Source organism: Oculina patagonica, chromosome 11 (genome assembly GCF_052425735.1).
Source record: "Oculina patagonica isolate OP01 chromosome 11, crgOcupat, whole genome shotgun sequence".
Classification (NCBI taxonomy): Eukaryota; Metazoa; Cnidaria; class Anthozoa; order Scleractinia; family Oculinidae; genus Oculina; species Oculina patagonica.
Window position 1 is genome coordinate 3,939,104 of NC_135768.1, and position 12,010 is coordinate 3,951,113.

Here is a 12,010-nt window from a genome sequence, read left to right on the forward strand (position 1 = left end):
CTCCTTCAGACCTACCTCAGTTCCAGTACTCCTTCGAGTGCACGAAAATCAATTATCACCAGGCGTCACTTGGCGGGTTACGTCACTTCCCGTGATCCTTCGAGCGCCCTCTTTTATTCTGGGCAAGATGGCGGTAGGTCAAAAACTTCACGTGGCCAAATAAACCTGTATTTCTCCCGCTTTTTTGTTAGCTTTCCAAAGTCTTTCTCATAATGTTTCTCGTCTTTGATTCTTCCTTAACTTTATATAATTATTTAAACGCAGTTTACAATGTCCTAATCGTGATCTACAAGGGAAATCGATTCGGGTTGCAAGTGCTAATTTCTTTCCTTCACCAAGCCCAATCTCTGTTTATAGTTTGCAGTTTGATCTCCTTTTTCAATACTTTCCCATGTGTGCATTTCCCTTAAAAGTTGATGTTTTAACCATGAAAGAGAAAAACATGTATTTACTTTGAATGTGCATTTCCTTGTTTTATAAATTAAAAGAAGCAATTATAATTTCCAAGCTGCAGTCGATTTCTGATTTACGAATTCGGCTGTCAGTTGATCAGAAATATGCAAGCAGTTTTACCATGTTGATTTCGATATTTTAACAATCAGAGTTGCTTTGGGTGAATTTAAGTTTCTATTTAGGTCAAGGCATGAAAATTGTAAAAGGAATTATTCGTATATGTTTGTGATTGCCTGAGTTGTCATGCATATGAAAGAAATATGTACATTCCCGAAGCCAAAGAAGAACGAAGTTGAATTGATTTCAGTAAAAGCAGGATTGTTAAGTTTTATTGCTGTTCATTTTGTCCATTTTTGTGCTAGCACCGCAAAAATCACAACTTGTGTTTTGGTTGTGTTGCTTTGACTTCAGATTGTTTTGTGAAGATGTCAACTTTTATGATACACCTGGAACTTTTGTTACAGCTGTTTAATTTCAATAAAATAGCTGTATTAGATATGTGCTTCTCTTTGTTACCATCCTTTTCCAGCCACTGCTGGTATGTTTGTTCAGTGAATGCATTCTTGTCAAATTTGCACATAAAATTCATAGATTTATAGACGCCAGAAGAGGTTTGTCTCTACAAACATGCTGGTACTTGGGTTAATTTAACAGTGTTTTATTCAGACCTTTGTTACTTGTGGCCTGTGCACAGCGTATAGACCGGACAGTTATCCTGCAAAATTGTGTAAAATATCAGCTAGTACTTAGCTGGGCCCAAGTTGGCTAAAATCAAACAATATTCCTTCATATTGTGCAGGATAATGGTTTTATTATTGAAGTTGTTGACAAAACACTTTTTACAGCTAGAAAAACTGTGGTTATGTAGCGGTTTGCAAGACGAATCTTGATAAACTATGTATATCGCAGGATGTATCTGTTTTGTACAGATCGCGATAATAAGGACTTACTGATCATATATGGACATGTGACAATTTGTTGAATGATAACAGGTGAAAAATGAGTATGACCTTAGATAATGTTGAAATACTATCCAACTCTGATCTGCTTCGTAAAGTACAAATAACACGCAAAACAAGTACCGGTACTAATATATTTGTATTGTCTCATTCCCCCCAACCATGCGAAAGATAAAAAACGTGGCAAGTCAGCATTTTGGGGAAAGAAATCATTGGATAATTAATCTCTTATTAGACATTTTGGCGTACAGTATGGCTGTACATTTTTACTCGTCATTTGTATTTTGACTTGCCAAAATACTGCATGACTCATAAAAATATACAGGGATACTACACACTAAAATTTCTAATAAGACTTATTTACTAACCCTGAATTTGAACCCTAAGTCCAAGTCCTAATGCTTTGTCTAACCCTAGATCTCCCATTAGGCTGATGTATAGGAAATTGAAACAACTTCTTTACGCAGGCAGTAAAGGTAACAAGCCTTTTTTTTATTTTTTATTTTTTTAGTCGGGGGAGAAATCCCAGAAACAAAATGTTATGAAGGAACTCCGCATCCGAAAGCTGTGTTTGAACATCTGTGTTGGTGAGAGTGGTGATCGTCTTACAAGAGCTGCTAAAGTGCTAGAACAACTGACTGGGCAGCAGCCAGTTTATTCCAAAGGTAAGGTGGTTCTCTTTAACTGGAAATTTAACAAATAACATGACGTTTCGATGACTTGTAGCCCTTAAATTACAGTGCAACCCCCCTTACCGTGGCCACCTAACAACTTTTTTTACAATTGTCATCTTGTAATATTCTACATTTTTACAGCGTTTTGTTGATAAATACAATGTAACAAGTATCTATTTGATCGTATTCAACTTTGCAACTAGGAGGCGTGTTCGTCAAACAAATAATAATATTACGAGTGCACACTTGTAAAAAAGTTTGTTGGGTGGCCACAGTAAGGCGCATCGCACTGTAAGACCTGTGAAGCTCCATGGCAATTTTAACATCCTTAAGAAGTGCCAAAGCAAGCTTAAGTGTTTAATTTTTGGAAAATTCTTCTGAAGACCGAAACTGAACACTCAAGCAGACTTTATGTACCGGTATGTGAAACTTTTTGTTTAAATACTTGCTATATCATGCTTTGTTGCATTAATGTATTTTTCCACACTTTTGTTTTTGTATCTGTCCTTCATGCTAACACCTTTCAAATTTATCAGTGCTGACATGAGTTTTCGAAAACGTCATGTAACGTTGTGATCATTTATAATTTGCCTGTTAGAAAGGATTAGAACTTAATTTAACGTGGCACTTCACTTAGCTAAAAGCTACTTTGCAGGAAGCCCAAAAAAAGGTTTACTTAAGGTCGCGGGGGATACCTACAGCATGAATAAATTCATTAGGCGAAATTTTTCTTGACCTGCATCTTTTAAAACGCTTATTTCTCGACCGTTATGGGTGCGATTAAGCTCAAATTTTACAGAGACGTTAAGAAATGATGGAATATTATGAATGTCATCTTTTACTTGGAAGATTTCAATTGACGGCGGTGATATAGCCTCGGAAGTGACAAATTGGGAGAAACATGATTTTGTGGCAGAGTTTGCGGATCGATTAAGAGACAACACTCTGTGATCTTGTCAATAACTGATCAGTCAATACCTCTAGTGTGTCATAACAGAAGCGGATTTTTTAATTTAAAGTTTGCGAGCAAGTTATGATGGTTTAAATGCGCAAATTTGAATATAATGCTTTCTATCTCTTTCTAAAAGCGCTCTTTTAAAATTCCGCTTCTGTTATGACACACTACAGTATACCTAGTTTGCCTCTCTGCAGTGGCAGGTCATGAAGTTCTATATCCGCGATGAGTTCTCTGCCACAAAATTGTCGGAAAAGTCCAAACTTTGAGATTTCCGAAGGTGTCCCGATCAAAACACGGTTTCCAAATGGTAATTATGGTAATTATATTACACGCTTTTATGGCGAGAACAATGCGTTTTCAAAAAGACAAAAACAATTCCACACGCAAACACATCAAATCACGCGCGCATGCTCACATTTTTATGCAAGTATCTCGTCGTAAAGTTGTCGATGTCAGTCGTTGCACTTCGTGCATACGCTTTCAATAACTGAATAATGATGAACCTAAGCTGTCCCCCGCGACCTTAAGTCAACCATTATAAGAAGTTGATTCTTTCATCCAAAACTTGTAAGACAAGTTGAACTTGCCAGAAAATAAGGGTGCACATCCTATCCCCTTCACTGTTGGAGTTGTGATGACCTAATTAGTACATTGGATGGTCCAAGTTCAAGTCCTGGCCAGGGTCCTTATGTTTGTTGTGTTCTTAGGCAAGACACTTAGCTCTCACAGTGCCTCTCTCCACCTAAGAGTATCAAATTAATGGAGTCTGACAAATTGTTGGGGAAACCTGACAGAATGCTGTGAAGTAACCCGCAATGCCAGGTCTAGCATCCCATCCAGGAAGAGAAGCAATTCTGCTAGTCACTTTGTGCTACAGCATCCAAAGTGAAACACCAGGAGCCATAAGCCACTTGGGTTTAAAAGGTTAAAAGGCTTTACTTTTTTATGCATTATTGACACTCTTTTTTATTCCTTTTCATCTTAGCCCGATACACTGTGCGTTCATTTGGCATTCGTCGTAATGAAAAGATTGCCGTGCATTGCACTGTGCGAGGTGCCAAAGCCGAAGAAATCCTGGAGAAGGGTTTGAAGGTAAGTGTTCATTATCAACAGCAATCAACAGCTATTTTCTCTTTGTGATAGCAATACACCATGCGGCAAAAAGATGAAAAGATTAAAGAAAATCGTCACCTGAGGTATTAGAACTCATGTTTACAGTAGAATCCCATGGTTTCACGTAACTCCCGATTTCTTGAGCCAATTTTCGTTTCTCTTAGATATTACTTTTCTGTAATTTTACCCCCTTTTTGTCGAACCCCCCGATTTCTTGAAGCAAATCAAAATCAAATCAACTTTGTTTCAAATCAAAATCAAATCAAATCAACTTTGCAATTTTTGTTTCCCTGAAAGTTCAAGAAATCAGGATTCTACTGTAGTAATGGCCAATTTCCTCTATGCGGTACGCCTGCAGGGAATCATGGTAGTTTTATTCATGGTCGCTAAGTCTCGCGCATGGTGTGATGAATACAACTACCATGATTCCCTGCAAGGGCTCACCATAGAGGGAATTGGGCATTGATAACTTTTTAAGAATATTGTTATCTAGTATTGCAGAACAGTCTAAAGGCAATGGAATAATGTGATTTGCTCTTCGATGGTCTTCAATTCTGCTATATGACCAGTCAGTATGGTTTTAGACTGCAGCAAGATTGTTCCAGTACCCATTTAAACTGGGATAAAAATGCAATGCAAGCATAAGCATAATCACAATGAAGGCATTCTCCTTGCCTATGTGACCTTTTGCTCATGCTTATCACATGGTTCAATAACACCCTCCTGAATCTTGAAAAAGCCTTTGACTTTCTGCTTCTGTCCATGAAATTTGCCAACATCTTTGAAAAGTTCTGAATTTTTAAACTTGTCACAAAAAGTCCTTGAAATTTGAAATTTGAAATTTTTTCATACGATGGTGCAGATGAACTGGCATCACCTATTTGTCTGTACTCTTATTAAGGAAATGCAAGAAATCTGACTGTTAATTGTAAAAAATGTTATCGCAATCATGTTTGGTAAAGCCTTGACTTTTGGTCATAGCATAGTAAGATAAGTAATAAATTAATTAGTGCTCAGCTAATAGCACGCCTTATGATTGGTAGGTTCGTGAATACGAGCTGTCAAAGGACAACTTTTCTCGCACTGGGAACTTTGGCTTTGGAATCCAAGAACACATTGATCTTGGAATCAAATATGACCCCAGCATTGGGATCTATGGTATGGATTTCTATGTGGTGTTGGGACGTCCTGGTTTCAACATTGCTGAACGAAAAAGGAAGCGAAGCCGTGTTGGCTTCAAGCACCTGATAACGAAGGAAGAATCAATGAAGTGGTTTCAACAGAAGGTAAGTCTCTGTTCTGATGCCACACATGAAGTTTAGAAATTAACACCCCCCCCCCCCTAGCATCCCACATTTTCACAATGCCTCTCCACCATCCAGGTGTATAATGCTGGGGGGTAACCCTGCGATGGACTAGCATCCCATCCAGGGGGAGTAGAAATACTTCTAGTTGCTTCATGTTACTAAAACTGGGATGAGCTCCTGCCTGATGGGCTACTAGGCTTGCATGCAGCCTCCCCCCCCCCCCCAGTAAAAAAAGTGACCCTCAAACTCAACTCAACTTGTCATGAGAGATGATGGAACACACTGTATCAAAATGAGGTAGTCTTCTTTTAGATGATGTGGTGATGTTAAGAAAATAGATTGCTCTGTTTTTATGTACATGGTTATATTTATTTTTCCAACAAGATTTATCCTTTTTATTCTCTTAATATTATAAACATTTCATTTCATCAAAGGCCATGGGAAAATGAGGACACACTGTTGCGAACACATTGTCGCTCGTGATGTTGCTTGGGTGCGCAAACGAGTGGGATAAAAAATGTTCTGAAAAAATTGTGTCTCGGACACAAATTTTAGGTCTACAACAATCCATCCTCATTTGCCAAGGCCTTAAGATAGATAGACCCAAATATGGTACAAGTTTTAGTTTCTGGAACAACACATTAGATGAGACTTTGTTCTTTATCCACTTGTTTAATTTTAGACAGGAGAGGTTTCTGAGTTATTGTGTTTATTCTTGTTTTTAGTATGATGGTATCTTGCTGTCTACCAAGAAGAAGTGATGGTGCTTTTTTCTTTTTTTGTAAATTCCTTGTCTTGAAATATTCCCAATTAAATGCTGGATCAAATACTATTATTACTGCATTGGTGTTCTGATTTAGCCTAAAATGTTCCCCTCCCATAATCCCGCCAGTTACGCAGGCTACTCCTCTCATTTCTCTCTTTATCCTAGCTCATTTTTTTTCGGCGTCCTAAATGCGGGAACGCTTGCTACCAGCAACTATCATTCACACAGGCCTTAAAAAGTCCTTGAAGTTTTCCTAAAAAAAGTTTTGCTCCTTAAAAAGTCCGTTGAATTTTTACCAGCAGCCCTGCAGGACCCAGTATTTAAAGGGAGGATAACGCTATCCGCTGGATAAATCGTTATCCAGTGGATAGCGAAGTTTGTTTTGTTAACATTTATCCACTAGATAGCGATTTATCCGGTGGATAGCGTTATCCGCCCTTCAAACAATTGGGCCCAGGAGAAAAATGAAACCATAATTTTGCCAACTTAAGGGCATGGTTGTAAGTCGCGAAAAACATTTTCGGCCTCAAAAAGTCGATTTTGATTATCTGAAGTACCCAAATAATCCGACCTTAAATAACCCTGTTTGAATTCTCGCTCACTCTGTAAAGCCCTGGCTAAACAGACGCAAGTTTTCAACTTGCGTCTCCGTTTGGCCATGACTTGCGTTCACTTTGGTCGAGATCAAATGTGCATGCAAGTCAACGCAAGTTTTTCACCGGCGGCAAACCAACGCAAGTTTGCACATCGTGTACTGAATTGCAGCGCTGGCAGTGGCATTGAAGTGGCTTTTTTTTGACAATCTGCGTGCACTTGCGAGTAACTTGCGAGTCTGTTTGGCCATCCAACGCAAGTCTCAACGCAAGTTCAGCTTGCGACTACTTGCGTTACCGTTTAGCCAGGGCTTAACTAAAGGCTCTCGTGACCACCCTATTTTAGGAATTAGTATCTGTTATAAAGTTCTCGAGTGATCACTCTAAGATTCTGATTCGTGTAAGTCATCAGTTTAATAAAAGTATTCACTACTTGATCAAATTTATCGCTGACTTTGCCAAATAATGTTCTTTAATAAATATCCAGAGTTCGTACGGGTCATGGAAAACCTGGAAAGTCGTGGAATTTTGGAAGTAATAGATCAATCAAAGTTCTCTTCGAGATATCGACTTTTTTTGCATGAAGTTAGAATGAGTAGAACGTTTATCCTGGGCATTGTTGTTCGAACATATCATGGAAGAATTCAAACGTCTTTCAGTTCAAGCATTTTTTTATTTTCGCGGAGTAAATGCTGTATTTGTCAGTCGTGACGGCTGGGTACTTTGCGGCTTGGTTAAAAAAGGTAAACTTTGACGTTTGCCTTTAACATGTTTAATCGAAATAGTTGTTTCCTTTCGAGTTAGAAAGATTTCTACTCGGCGTAATGCAGAAAAATAACGCCTGATCGCAGGTTAGGTTACGCACGACAGAGTTACCTTTTGTCTCGTCACGCAATCTTAACACCACATTGAGAAGTAAATTTTCGTTTGGATATTACCAAAAGCCGCTTCTCCTTGCGTTATTCTTTACCTTACGGCTACATATGCCATTTCTAACGACTACATTTCCAGCAAAACAGTTGGAGTGGCACTTTGGAGGCATATTTAGCGATTGTTTCACAAAACCATGGCCAGATTGGCTCGGAATTCGAGAGAAAGCCTTACCTGTGCAACGTAGAAAGCTCAAACCGTGGTTTGAAACAAAAGGTTTGTCAAACAGAGCGATTATTCAATGAATGTGTAAAATGTTTTACTCTCAGTTATTGAATGGATTATAAAGATCATAAAGGCCCGATTTGCTGCCGGGATTTGCTGAAAGAAAACATTTATTTTTATGAGAAATGCAAAACGTTTACACTGTTCTTAGTGGCACATTTTCCAACACAACAGAGCTAACCTCAGATTTATGCCACCACAAAATTACACAAAGAAACGCTCGTCCGATCGGTCCCCTTGCGCTTGCCTGACCCGAATATTTTAAGAGGTCAATTTCGTTACACAATTGTCGCGGCAAATACTATTTAATATACACTGTTCGAGCTCGGCAGCTGTAGCTGCAGTCTGTAATAGTAATGGGGATAAATAATAGCTTTATTTAAATCAAACCCGCCGTCAATTCCATTAGAAAGGCGTTTGAATAGCATAATATTTTCGCGCTCTATCTATCATGTGTCGAACCGGCGATCAGTGCCGTCAAATTCGGGAAGAATTCTGAACTTCTTGCAACCGACGATCTTTCCGGTGCCTAAATGAAGCAAACATACAAGTGCTATCCTTCGCAATTATATAATTCGATAGTAATTCGCTATCCGCCGCTTAAATTTCTCGGCAGCCTGAATAATTTTGCAGTGGAAATCAAGGTGTCATTACCGGATCTTCGACTAATAAATTCAATTTTGGGCCATTTTTTGGATACCTTCAATCTGTTTTTCACTTACTAAAGCAAAAATGTTTGAAATCTATCATTTTTCGAGCCTTTCGATAATCTCGGCCTCAAATTGTGCCTTTCTCGCCTTTTTTTTCTTGTCACGAAAGCGTCCCCTCCATACAAAGCCTTTGCCAAAACTGAAATTGTTGTCCGACTCACGCAGGGGGGGGGGGGGGGGGGTATCATGTGGCGAAATCTATTTTTAGTAATAGTGCGCTTTGCTAGATGATGTTGCAATTCTAAATTGTGCAACTCAGCAGAAATAATCAATTGTCACGAAATGAGTTCCCTTTGGTTAACTATTAGCAACGTTTTAGTGTGTTCGTGCGGGTAATGTTTGACCTCCTGACCTCTTTCAGGCTAAATTAAAGGCACGGCGCCGCACAGTAAAATCTTTAGAAAAGCAGTCCCTTGAGAAACACACAAGTCGTGTTTGCGTTAGTCACGGAGTGAACGTGACATGAATTTCCTTTACCACGTCATCTTTTGCTTTTTAAAACCACATGCCTAGCCGGAAAAATGCCTGCTTACGCATGCAAATATTTATTTTGTTCCGAATGTTCAATAAAATAACCCAAACCAGTTCATTTAAAAGAAAGCCAAATCACGCCAAAATAAAGAGTAGACTATAAAGGCTATCCCATTGTGTTTCTCCGTTTAGCGTCTTCCGACAAGCTTTTGGTAATTCCCCTGGCGCGATGACGTGTATCCCGTGCTTTGACACATTCTTGCTGAGCTTGCAACTTACGTTTCGATAACGTTTCGATTCTCAAAATACCGTAAACTCAAAACAAAAATTGGGATATCCAGAAAATAAGTCGTTGTTTTGCAATATTTAACACGTTCCGGGTAAATTGTACGACTTGTACTCGCTCCGAGCCAAACGCTTGAGTAACACAACAATAAATATTTCACACAAACAGAGCGCAGAGTATTCAAACTGAAAATAGGTGAATGATTATTTATAGCTACAAGCGAGAGATCGCGTGACATGGGTCTGACGTAGTGGTAGTTTTAAATAGCTTGGACATGTCCAAGCGGTCTTTATTTTCGCTATGTGATTTTAGGTTAAATTAATATTACCTTATTGTTACTTATTTTCGCGGGACTTAATTTTCGCGATTTTCGCGATTTTCAAAAAATCGCGAAATTAAAGACCCGCGAAAATTTATTTTAAACGTTTTCTATTGTATTTTTTATGTTAATGACGTATTTTTGGTCAAATCGCGAAAATTAAGTCCCGCGAAATATGCTCGTTCAATTTTCGCGAAATTAAGTTTCCGCGAAAATAAGTAACAATAAGGTAGCGCCTAAAGACTTGTACTAGTAAAAATTGCGTTCTTAATCGTTTTAAACTTCGCTGCCTTCGAGCGCTGAACCCCTTACATTCTTAATTGGTTATGTGACGTAAGATTTGGGCTACTCACGTTTTTGATTCTTATATAATGTTTGTAAATTTGACAAGTCACGTTTTTTCTACAAGAACGGAAGTGCTGAAGCACAACTATAGAGTGACACTTTACAAGTCACGCGCTTTGATCACCCACAGCGTAAAGTATTCCCTTGAGAAATTAAAACAGTCCCTTGAGAGTTAACAAGAATGCAATCCCTTCCGGTTCAGATTTTAGCCCAGGTAAACGCTATTCTCCTTCTTTTTGCTTGTAAACAAGCAAACAAAGTCGAAAAAACGAGTGCGAGTTTTTCATCAGGGGTTCCAAACACCGAGAAACAGATGAAAGCACGACGCCGAAGGCGGAGTGCTTTTATTGTTTCGAGGTGTTTGGAACCCCTGATGAAAAACGAAGCACGAGTTTTTGAGCTGGCTTCTCAAACTAGCATGAGAATTTTTTTCGAAGAATAGGCAATTAGTAGGCGTGCTCAATAGGCTATTGTCTGTTTTTTATTCATATGGTAAATGAATGAATATTTTATATGCGGCCATGTGGGCAAGTTTTAAAGGTTGAATTTTTAATAAATTAACATTATGCCGCGTGATGGAGAGTGAGTACAGATCAGAACGTTTTCGAGTTCCAAAAACCTCTTCTCAAGAAAATGTTTTGGTGAATGATGCTGTTCCAGCTTCAACTAAGTATAAAAACAAGTGGGCTGTGAACATTTTTGCCGAATGGCAGAGGTTGAGAGAGGTTAAAGTTCCGGTATTAGATTGTGGCGGTCTCTTCAAGGACTACGATTTACACAAGGTTACCGCTGTGAGTGCAGATATTGCTGGAATGGACGCTCTGTCGCTGAACTATTGGTTGTCAAAATTTGTGATGGAGGTAGCTAAAAAGTCCGGTGAAAGATACCCTCCCAAGGCTGTTTATGGTATCATTTGTGCCCTCAAGCGTTATTTGGAGGAGAAAAATGGATCAGAAGCTTTGAATCCTCTGGACGCTAGTGACAAAAGGTACTTGACAACTTTTAGACCGAATTGGTTAGTAATTTAAAATGCACTGTTTCAGGACTTAAATTTTGTGTGTTATTTTTTGAAGGTTTGTCCTTTTCCGACGTTGCTTAGATGCCGAGATGAAGAATGGCGTTCGAGAAGGGCTTCACATTAAGTGTTGCTGTATTGTTATTGTAAGCAATGATTTAAGCGGGAAAAATGCTGTATTTAGAATTATAATTAAGACTGATTAAAATTCAAGTTTCTTGATCAGTGTCTTGATCAGTTTTTGAACTAATCTACCGTGTCTTGATCGGTATGTTCATTGGGTATCAACATACATGCACCTGACCCAATTGATGCGAGCTGATTGGGTCATCAGCTCATGAATAATTAATGAGTTTGAGAATTTCATTTTCCAGGCCTGGAAAGCCATGAAATTTAAGTGTGAGCCATGGAAAGTCATGGAAAATGGGAATGATTGTACAAAGTAAATAAGGCAGTTTGTTTTGTTTCGTTTTTGTGCAGAAAAGGGTCATGCACCGAAATTAAGATTATTTTTAGGAAATCTGAAATTTCCAAGAAAATGGTCTAGTTTAGGTCATGCAAAACTTTGAAAAGTCCTGGAAAAGGTCGTGGAAAGTCATGCATGTGGTATAAACCCTGATATATAAAAGAGTATGAACCCTGATATCTCTAATTAAAAGTTTAAGACGATTTGCTATATGGGGAGGCCCTGCCCGAAAGAGGTGCCTTTTTCAAGCTATAGGTATATAAAAGGGTAGGGATTTCACGAGTTGGAGTGTACAAAAGGGTAAGGGAAAACTGGCATTTAGGTATTTTAAAAGACATTTCAAAATATCTCGAACAGACCCACCAAACGGTCGATTCATTTAATTATTTCAAAGGGTTTGTCAAGTGAAAAATTAAGAAA

General features: G+C 38.6%; 2 protein-coding genes across 2 annotated transcripts; both read left to right on the plus strand.

Moving 5' to 3' along the window:
- The first annotated feature begins 105 nt into the window (after positions 1 to 105).
- Positions 106 to 6,297, plus strand: LOC144630623 (large ribosomal subunit protein uL5-like). Its single transcript, XM_078489000.1, has 5 exons — positions 106 to 133; positions 1,924 to 2,077; positions 4,030 to 4,136; positions 5,201 to 5,443; positions 6,190 to 6,297. Exons 1-5 carry the CDS (start codon positions 128 to 130, stop codon positions 6,223 to 6,225), a joined length of 546 nt encoding a protein of 181 aa, XP_078345126.1. The 5' UTR covers positions 106 to 127; the 3' UTR covers positions 6,226 to 6,297.
- Positions 6,298 to 10,379: 4,082 nt separating this feature from the next.
- Positions 10,380 to 11,487, plus strand: LOC144630622 (uncharacterized). Its single transcript, XM_078488999.1, has 2 exons — positions 10,380 to 11,097; positions 11,183 to 11,487. Exons 1-2 carry the CDS (start codon positions 10,685 to 10,687, stop codon positions 11,328 to 11,330), a joined length of 561 nt encoding a protein of 186 aa, XP_078345125.1. The 5' UTR covers positions 10,380 to 10,684; the 3' UTR covers positions 11,331 to 11,487.
- The last annotated feature ends 523 nt before the right edge of the window (positions 11,488 to 12,010 follow it).